The sequence below is a fragment of the Penaeus vannamei genome, chromosome 15, assembly GCF_042767895.1.
Source record: "Penaeus vannamei isolate JL-2024 chromosome 15, ASM4276789v1, whole genome shotgun sequence".
NCBI lineage: Eukaryota > Metazoa > Arthropoda > Malacostraca > Decapoda > Penaeidae > Penaeus > Penaeus vannamei.
The window spans coordinates 18,172,622-18,182,621 of record NC_091563.1 but is presented as its reverse complement, the minus strand read 5'-3'; the positions used below and the strand labels follow the sequence as shown (position 1 = coordinate 18,182,621).

Below are 10,000 nucleotides of genomic sequence, written 5' to 3'. Positions count from 1 at the left end.
GGGTGAGTAGGGGGGTGGGGAAGGGAGAGAGGGATGGGAGGGAGGAGAGGGGAGGAAGGGAGGGAGGTTAGTTGGGGGTGAAGGGGTGGGGGGTAAGTAGGAGGGTGGGGAGAGGAGGAAGGGAGGTTAGTTGGGGGTCAAAGGGTGGGGGATGAGTAGGAGGGTGGGGAAGGGAGAGAAGTAGGGGAGGGAGGGAGAGAGAGGGGTAAGTGAGGGTGGGGTGAAAGGTGGGGGGTGAGTAGGAGGGTGGGGGAGGGAGAGAGGGACGGGTGGGAGGAAGGGAGGACAGGTTAAGTTGGTTTGAAAGGGTGGGAGGAAGGGAAGGAGGGAGGGAGGTTAGTTGGGGTGAAAGGGTGGATGGGAGGGTGGGGAAGGGAGGGAGGAAGGGAAGACAGATTAAGTTGGTTTGAGAGGGTGGGTGGGAGGATGGGAAAGAGAGGGAGGGAAGGAAGGTAGGAATTGGGGGTGAAAGGGTGCGGGTGGAAGTGGGAATGGGTGAGGGAGGATGGGAAGGGGAGGGAGGAAGGGAATGTGGGATGAAAGTGGAAGGAGAGAGAGGAGGAAAAGAGGAAGGGAAGGAGGATGGGAATTTGAATAAAAAGGATGAGGAGGAGGGAGATTACCTAAGAAGAACGTGAGGGAGGAGGGAGGAAAGGATGAAGAGAAGGAGGAAGGGAGGGTCTAAAGGAAGGAGAGATGCGTTGACAAAAAGGAAACAACAGAACGCAAAAAGAGGCAAAAGGATTCACAGAATGGACACAGAGTGAAGAATATCCCTAACAGAGAGCAGAGGGAAAGAAAAACTGCCAGGGAATTATGAGAAAAAAAGGAATGAACAAGGTACTACGATGATAAAACCTGATAAGAGGCATTCGGTAAAGTCACCATTTTTTTTTTTAATCGAACACGGCTCCTCCAACGTCCGCACAACTCACGTATGAGGCACAGCAGGCTGACCACGATGATGATGATCGACTGCTGGCCCAGGATGACCTTCGCGGGCGTGGGGGCGTTGCACGGCAGGTACGTCGACTTGGTGTAGTCGGTGGAGTTGAGGTCGTAGAGGTAGTCGTTGTAGCGGACCTCGAAGATGCAGCCGAAGAAGGGCAGCACCACCGGCGGCACGATCGTCCACTCGTAGGAGGCGGCCAGCTGCTCGAAGGAGGGCATGGCCGTCACGCCCCCCAGCTGCAGGGGCCCCGGCGAGTTGAGCAGGACGCTGGGGCTGACGGTGCCGGGCAGGGGCGTGGTCTTCTTGCAGGCGGTGGCGGAGGAGCTGCTGTTGCCGAGGCAGTTGGGGACCTCCAGGCTGATGCCGTCGTCGGCCCACGAGAGCACGAAGTCGAAGGAGCGCGCGCTGTTCTTCTCGAGGCTGACCTTCATCACGACGGTGCCCGTGCCGAGGTCGAGGTACGCCTCCAGGATCCAGTCCCTGAGGACCACGTAGATGAAGTCCTTCGGGTAGTCCTGCCACGGTTTGGTCAGCATGGGGCCGGCGTAGAGCAGCAGGCCCTCGGGGTCCCGCGTCTCGAAGGCCATCGAGAAGGACGAGTTGTCGCACACCTTGGGCCCCTCGTACCACGCGTAGCCTCTCTCGAAGCGCGCGTTGGTGAGCTCGCAGCGCGGGCCGTAGTTGGCGCTGTCGGGGCACAGACACGTCAGCGTCTGGTTGGCCTCGACGCAGGTGCCGCCGTTGAGGCAGAAGCCGTCGTGGCACACCGTGTGCGGCGGCTCCAGGGCGCCGCAGTCGCACGTGTAGTCGTCGGCGATGTCCACCCCGACCATCGTGGTGACGTCAGACGCCACGACCAGCGGCGACGTCAGGTTCGGACGCAGAGTGTGCTGGCACGACTTCTCCTGGCACGGCGACAGCGACTCGTACAGGCAGCTGTTGATGTCCACCAGCGGGATGCTGATGCCCAGGTCGGCCATTATCTGGGGACGGGTCGGCCGATAGCAAGGTTGGTTATGGCAAGGGCTCAGGTTCTGATCTAGACCTTGGACTATTCAACACACACACACACACACACACACACATACACATACACACACACACACACACACACACACACACATACACATACACACACACACACACACACACACACACACACACACACACACACACACACACACACACACACACACACACACACACACACACACACACACACACACACACACACACACACGCACGCCCCTACCTCCTCTCGCGCGGCCAGCATGAGGCCGTCGAGGCGCGCCGCCGTGTAGTAGGGCGAGCTGTGGCAGTTGTAGCGCACGTCCACGCCGTCCGCCACGTCCTTCAGGCCGAACACGTCCACGTTCTCGGCGGCGATCCCGTGCACCTGGCCGATGCGCTGGCGGAGGCGCGCGTACAGGCTGGCGCCGCCGGACTGCGCCGGAAACGAGCCGGTCTTTTAGCGATTCACTCTTCCCGAAATATTGCGTTTTAACTGTATCCGTGACTATTCAGTAAGTTCATGGGTATATCTTCATTATATATTAGTCATGATCATTATCTATCTACGTATCTATCTATCTACCTATCCACGTATCTATCTATCTATCTACCTATCTACGTATCTATCTATCTATCTACCTATCTACGTATCTATCTATCTATCTACCTATCTACGTATCTATCTATCTATCTACCTATCCACGTATCTATCTATCTATCTACCTATCCACGTATCTATCTATCTACCTATCCACATATCTATCTATCTATCTTCCTATCCACGTATCTATCTAGCTATCTACCTATCCACGTATCTATCTATCTATCTACCTATCCACGTATCTATCTATCTATCTATCTATCTTATCTATCTACCTGGCTATCTATTCATCTAACTATCTATACCTACATATCTATCCACCTACCTATTTATATATCTAACTGTTTATCTATACCTACATATCTATATTCCTATCTATCTATCTATACTTACATATCTATATTCCTATCTATCTATCTATACCTACATATCTATATTCCTATCTATCTATCTATACCTACATATCTATATTCCTATCTATCTGTCTATACCTACATATCTATATTCCTATCTATCTATCTATACCTACATATCTATATTCCTATCTATCTGTCTATACCTACATATCTATATTCCTATCTATCTGTCTATACCTACATATCTATATTCCTATCTATCTATCTATACCTACATATCTATATTCCTATCTATCTATCTATCCATCTCTCTATCTCTCACTCTACACGTACCTCACTCTGCTTGACGATATCGTAGGCGGTGTGGTTGGCGACGCGGAAGGAACCCGACTGCATGACCGCCTCCTCCGTCAGGTCGACCACGTGGATGTGCACGGTGCCGAAGGCCGTCTCGTCACGGAAGGTGTCGGTCACCTGGCGGAGGGAGGGGGAGGGGGTTGATTTTCTCAGTCTCTTCCTCTCTATGTCTGTGTCTCTGTCTCTCTCTGTCTGTGTCTCTGTCTCTCTCTGTCTCTGTCTCTGTCTGTCTGTCTGTCTCTGTCTCTCTCTCTCTCTCTCTCTCTCTCTCTCTCTCTCTCTCTCTCTCTCTCTCACTCTCTCTCTCTCTCTCTATCTATCTCGTTCTCTCTCTCTCTCTCTCTCTCGCTCGCTCGCTCGCTCGCTCTCTCTCTTTGTATTTACACATCTCTAGACACACACACACACATATATATATATATATATATATATATATATATATATATATATATATATATATATATATATATACATAAAATACCTATATATATATATATATATATATATATATATATATATATATATATATATACACACACACATATACATATACATATATAGATGGCCACACAACCCCCCGAAGGCCGCCCCGCCGCCCGCAGCCGAGGAGCGGCGCCCAACCTACCTTGACCCTGAGCGTGTGCGTGCCCTCCGGCGTGCCCTTCTTCATGGTGATGTTGCCCGTGTTGAGGTTGACGTCAAAGAACGTCCCGTCGGAGGGCGAGGACGGGTCCAGCTCGAAGATCTTGTCGTTGACGTCATGGTCGTCGAGGTCGGTGACGTGCACGGAGCCGATCACGATGTCGGGAAACTGACCCTGAGGCGGATAGATAGATAGATAGATAGATAGATAGAGCGAGTGAGTGGGTGGGTGAGTGAGAACGAATTTTTTATTGAATTTTATTTATTCCATTTTCCTATTTCAGTGCAAAAACATGCCGACCATCCCCTGCAAAAGCATATGCTACTTTTATCTATGCAAATATCATTTCATCATCTTATCATCAGCCAACACAATCCTACGCCCACTCCCTCTGCTTCTCCCTCTCGCCCTCCCCCACCTCCTCTCCCTCCTCCCTTCCCCACTCCCACCCCTTACCCCTTCCCCCCATTCCCCTCAACCCTGCCCCCTCTCTCTCCTTCTCCACTTACCCCCCACCCCCTACCCCTTCCCCCCATTCCCCAAAACCCTCCCCCAACTCTCTCTCCCTCTCCACTTACCCTCCCTTCCCCTCCACCTCCCTCCACACCCCCACCCCCTACCCCTTCCCCCCATTCCCCACAACCCTCCCCCAACTCTCTCTCCCTCTCCACTTCCCCTTTCTTCCCCTCCCCCTCCCCCTCCACCTCCCTCCACGCCCCCACCCCCTACCCCTTCCCCCATTCCCCACAACCCTGCCCCCTCTCTCTCCCTCTCCACTTACGCCCCACCCCCTACCCCTTCCCCCCATTCCCTACAACCCTCCCCCAACTCTTTCTCCCTCTCCACTTACCCTCTCTTCCCCTCCCCCCCCGCCTCCACCTCCCTCCACAACACCACCCCCTACCCCTTCCCCCCATTCCCCACAACCCTGCCCCCTCTCTCTCCCTCTCCACTGACCCTACCCCCCTCCACCTCCTCACCTTTCTTCCCAATCTCTCCTCCCCCATTTTTCTCCACACCCCCGACCCCACCCTCACCCTCCCTCCCGCGCGCACCTGATAATTATAGACGCTGATGGAGCTCTCGCCGTCGGTCATCGGGGAGTCGTTCTCGTCGCCGACCTCGAGGGTGAGGATGCGAGTGCCCGAGACGCCCCAGCGGTCCTTCGTGCGGAACGGGATGCGGTACACCTTCTGCTGCTCGCGGTCCAGCACCACCTTGGGGCTGAGCTCGTACTGGGAGCTGGCTCTGGAAGGGGAGAGGGGTAGGGGGCGGTTAGATGGAGGTGGGGGGGGGGGTGAGAAAAGAATTGACAGAAGAGAGAATGAAACAAAAAAGGGAAGAGGATAAGACGGAAATAACGAAAGGAGAACAAGAATAAACGCGACCATAACAACAAAACCACGCATCAAAAATGCCAAGCAAAGGGGATAATAAATCGCCACGTTTCGAGTCGGACCAAATCCTCATCATCAGACACCACTGATAGGGAACCTCGTCCAATTCGAAAAAAAATCCTCGATTCGTTGTTCTTTCCCCTCCACCTACAGCAACATCGTATATGTGTATTCTTAAAACTCATCATTTTGCCGCTTTCTTTACCCTTAAAATTAATCTGCCTATTCTTGCATTCTTAAAACTCACCTTCCTGTTACTTTATTTTCTCTCTTAAAGGTCACTCATTGCCACTCCTACCACCTGTAACACTCCTCCCCTCCTAGGATCCCAAACACCCTTAAAAATCTCCCTTTGCTCCACCCACCCTTTAAAATTTCCTTTACTCCGTCCACCCTAAAATGAAATTAAAAACTCCTTTTACTCCAACCAACCTTAAAAATTCTCTTAACTCCATCCACCATAAAAAAACTCCTTTTACTCCAACCAACCTTAAAAAATCTACTCCAACCAGCCCTAAAAATCAATCAAAAACTCCTTTTACTTCAACCACCCTTCAAAAACTCACACCTCTTACTCCAGCCACCCTCGCAAAGCTCTCCCTCGAAAACTCACCCTCCCGTCACGTCGAACTTCTGCATGATGTCCGAGGGCGTGTTCTGGTCGAAGGAGAGGGTGCAGGGGCAGCCGTTCTCGTCGCTGTCCCAGTCGTCCAGCTGGATCACCACCCTGTGGCCGGGGCTCCCTGGCTCGCGGTTCTCCATCAGCACGGCGAAGCTGTTGTCCTGCGGGAGAGGGAGGGATATATATATATATATATATATATATATATATATATATATATATATATATATATATATATATATATATATATACATATATATATATATATATATATATATATATATATATATATATATATATATATATATATGAGAGAGAGAGAGAAGATTGAGAAAGCTAGTGAGAGAGAGAGAGAGAGAGAGAGGGAGAGGGAGAGAGAGAGAGAGAGAGAGAGAGAGAGAGAGAGAGAGAGAGAAAGAAAGAAAGAAAGAAAGAAAGAAAGAAAGAAAGAAAGAAAGAAAGAAAGAAAGAAAGAAAGAGAGAGAGAGAGAGAAAGAAAGAGAGAAAGACAGACAAAGAAAGCGAGGGAGAGTAGGAGGAGGGAGAAAGAAGTGAGATAAGAAAAAATGAGCAGAAGATTCCGTAACAGAAGAGTCACGGAGAAAAGACAAAATCACCAAAAAACGAAAAAAAAAAAAAAAAAAAAACGAGCCAAGTTCCCCCCACGCCCACCACGCCCACGACACTCACCGGGCTCTGAATATACGGGTGGTTGTCGTTCATGTCGTTGATGTTGATGGTGACCATGGCGGGGATGGCGTCCAGCCCGTTGCCGCCCTCGTCCATGGCGTAGGGATAGAGGGTCATCGTCCCCCGGGTGGCGGCCTCGCGGTCCAGGCACTGGGGGTGGGAAGGGAGCGGGTCTTAGGGACCGAAGGAAGACCGGGGATGTCGGTCATTCGGCTTTAGAAACAGCAACGGGAAAATTTCTTTTTAACACATGCATGAATCACCAAAATCACAACCACAATGGCTGTGGTTGTGATTTTGGTGGTGGTAGTTGTGATTGTGATTTTGGTGGTTGTGGTTGTGGCTGTTTTTTGTGGTTGTGATTTTGGTTGTGGTGCGGTTATGTTTGTGATTGGGGTTGTGGTATGTTGTGGATGTGGTTGTGGTGTGGGTAAATGATTTTTTTTTCTCTTAACACACAGATGAATTAGCCGACGAAGCGGAGGCCAGGAAACTGTCCTTTTTCTCAGGATCTTTTCTCAAGGCGTCTAATCAATGACCACTCTAACCCTTCTACAAACTCACAAACACTCTTCAACCTCACACGCTGCGCTTTCATGCCAATACAGTCCTCGAGCGCCGCTTTCGCCCAAAACAGAGTAGTCTCCCCTCCATACTCACGCCCTTGAGAGTGAGGTCTCCCGTTTTCTCCGCGATGGTGAAGTTCCTCTCATCGTCCGTCGACAGGAAGTACTGGATGTTCTGGTCGGCGGTGCTCGGGAGGTCGGGGTCAATGGCCGTCACCTAAGGGAGACACGTTCAACACGTTCAGCGGGGAAGAGGATAGACTACACTCTATGGATTTAGTGTAAATTACAAACTCGATCCAGAGGAGAAAAGGTAAATTAAACTCTATGGAATTAGTGTAAATTACAAATTCGTTCATTCATCAAATATCTTCTCTCAATGATAATCAAATCTGATAATTCCCTTTGGTGGTCCAACTACATGTACTCAAAGTCGTATTAACTCCATGTTGCAACTCTAGATGCGTCCTACCTCAAACGACCTTCTACCCCCCCCCCTCCCAGCGACCTCCCAGCGACCCCCCAACGACCACCCGACGACCTCCTCACCTTCCCGATCTGGATGCTGCAGTTGACGTTCTCGGTGATGGTGAAGTTGTAGTTGCTGGGGATGAAGACGGGCTGTTGGTCGTTGTCGTTGGTGACGGCGATCGTGATGGTCGTCTCCGCGGGCTGGTTGGCGCCGTCCGAGAGCCGCACCTTCATCGTGAACTGCGGGAGGAGGGGCGGCGTCAGAGGGGGGAGGAGTGAGGGAGGGAGGAAGAAAGGGGAGAGGAGGGGCGGCGTCAGAGGGGGGAGGAGTGAGGGAGGGAGGAAGAAAGGGGAGAGGAGGGGCGGCGTCAGAGGGGGGAGGAGTGAGGGAGGGAGGAAGAAAGGGGAGAGGAGGGATGACGTTTGAGGGGGGAGTGAGGGAGGGAAGAGGAAGGGTGAGTAGGGGGAGAAACGGGAGAGGTGGGACAGCGTCAGAGGAGTAAGGGAGGAGGGAGGGGAAGAAGGGGAGGAAGGAGGGAAGTGAGGGAGGAGGGTGGGGAAGAATGGGACGAAGGGAGGAGTACAAAATGGGGAAGTAGTGGGAGAGGAGGAAAGGGGAGAAGAAGATAAGAGGAAGGGGAGGTAGTGGGGGAAAAGGAGTGGGGGAGAAGAAAGAAAAGGCAGAAAGGGAGATGGTAGTGTTGAAGATAGAGAGGAAGGAGGAGGTACAGGAAGGATGGGGAGATTAGGAAGTTAGTGACGGAGAAGATAGAGGAAAAGGAAGGTAGGAGGAGGAAGAAGAGGTAAAGGAGGGGAGAAAAGGAGGAGATGGAGGAGGAAGAGGAGGAGGAAAAGAAGCATTCAATTTCCCATAAATCTAAGCATGAAATTCCCAATCAAACCAAGGACTGAATTCCCACCCACGCCAAGTATTAAATTCCTACCAAAGTCAAGCCTCAAACTCCTACCCAATCCAAGCACTAAATTCCCACCCAATCCTAGCATGAAATTCCCACTCATTCCAAGTATTGAATTCCTACTAAATTCAAGCCTCAAATTCCTACCCAATCCAAGCACTAAATTCCCATCCAGTCCTAGCGTGAAATTCCCATCCAAACAAAGTACTAAATTCCTACAAAATCTTAACCCTAATTTCCATTCTAACCAGAATTTCTTTTTTCTCAACCCAAACACGAAATTCCCAACAAATCTAGGCATAAAATTCCCACCCAATCCAAAAATTCCCCTCAAATCCCCCATTAAAAATTCCCACCTACTCCAACCCCTGAAGTCCCACCCTATCTAACCACCCAACACCCCCCCCCCCCCCCCCTCTCCCTAATCCGAAATTCCCACCAAACTTCCCACCCAAAGCCACCCCATCCACCCCCACCCCCCCTCTCCCTAATCCGAAATTCCCACCAAAATTCCCACCCCATTCCAGGCACGATTCCTTACGTTCCTGTCGTTGGTCGGCGCGTCGTAGTCCAGCAGCTGGTTGACCAACACGTCCCCGGTGGTGGGGTCGATCCGGAATTTCTGGTACTGGTTGCCTTCCACGATCTGGAACTCGTTGTAGTTGACTGGGGAGGGGGGGGAAGCGGGGGTTATAAATGGTTGTGGTTGTGGTCTTGGTGGTTGTGGTTGTGGTGGTTGTGGTTTTGGTGGTTGTGATTGTGATTTTGGTGGTTGTGGTGGTTGTAGTTGTGATTTTGGTGGTTGTAGTTGTGGCTGTGGTTATGATTTTGGTGGTTGTGGTTGTGATTTTGGTGGTTGTGGCTGTGATTGTGATTTTGGTCGTTGTGGTTGTGGTTGTGATTTTGGTGGTTGTAGTTGTGGCTGTGGTTATGATTTTGGTGGTTGTGGTTGTGATTTTGGTGGTTGTGGCTGTGGTTGTGGCTGTGGTTATGATTTTGGTGGTTGTGGCTGTGGTTATGATTTTGGTGGTTGTGGCTGTGGTTGTGATTTTGGTGGTTGTGGTTGTGATTTTGGTGGTTGTGGCTGTGGTTATGATTTTGGTGGTTGTGGCTGTGGTTGTGATTTTGGTGGTTGTAGTTGTGGCTGTGGTTATGATTTTGGTGGTTGTGGTTGTGATTTTGGTGGTTGTGGCTGTGGTTGTGATTTTGGTGGTTGTGGCTGTGGTTATGATTTTGGTGGTTGTGGCTGTGGTTATGATTTTGGTGGTTGTGGCTGTGGTTGTGATTTTGGTGGTTGTGGTTGTGATTTTGGTGGTTGTGCCTGTGGTTATGATTTTGGTGGTTGTGGCTGGGATTGGGATTTTGGTGGTTGTGTCTGTGGTTGTGATTTTGGTGGTTGTGGTTGTGATTTTGGTGG

The 10,000-nt window shown here is 50.8% G+C and overlaps 1 protein-coding gene across 1 annotated transcript in view; it reads right to left on the bottom strand.

The window, feature by feature from the left end:
- Window positions 1-10,000, bottom strand: part of LOC113816067 (DE-cadherin-like) — a 51,372-nt gene that overhangs the window by 22,560 nt on the left and 18,812 nt on the right. The window contains exons 12-21 of the mRNA XM_070130173.1: window positions 9,125-9,249; window positions 7,745-7,906; window positions 7,290-7,412; window positions 6,630-6,779; window positions 5,931-6,100; window positions 4,976-5,168; window positions 3,903-4,094; window positions 3,254-3,394; window positions 2,205-2,396; window positions 936-1,935 (exon numbers count right to left, since the gene is read on the bottom strand). Coding sequence (XP_069986274.1) covers window positions 936-1,935; window positions 2,205-2,396; window positions 3,254-3,394; window positions 3,903-4,094; window positions 4,976-5,168; window positions 5,931-6,100; window positions 6,630-6,779; window positions 7,290-7,412; window positions 7,745-7,906; window positions 9,125-9,249 — 2,448 coding nt within the window. The remainder of the gene's footprint in view (window positions 1-935; window positions 1,936-2,204; window positions 2,397-3,253; window positions 3,395-3,902; window positions 4,095-4,975; window positions 5,169-5,930; window positions 6,101-6,629; window positions 6,780-7,289; window positions 7,413-7,744; window positions 7,907-9,124; window positions 9,250-10,000) is intronic.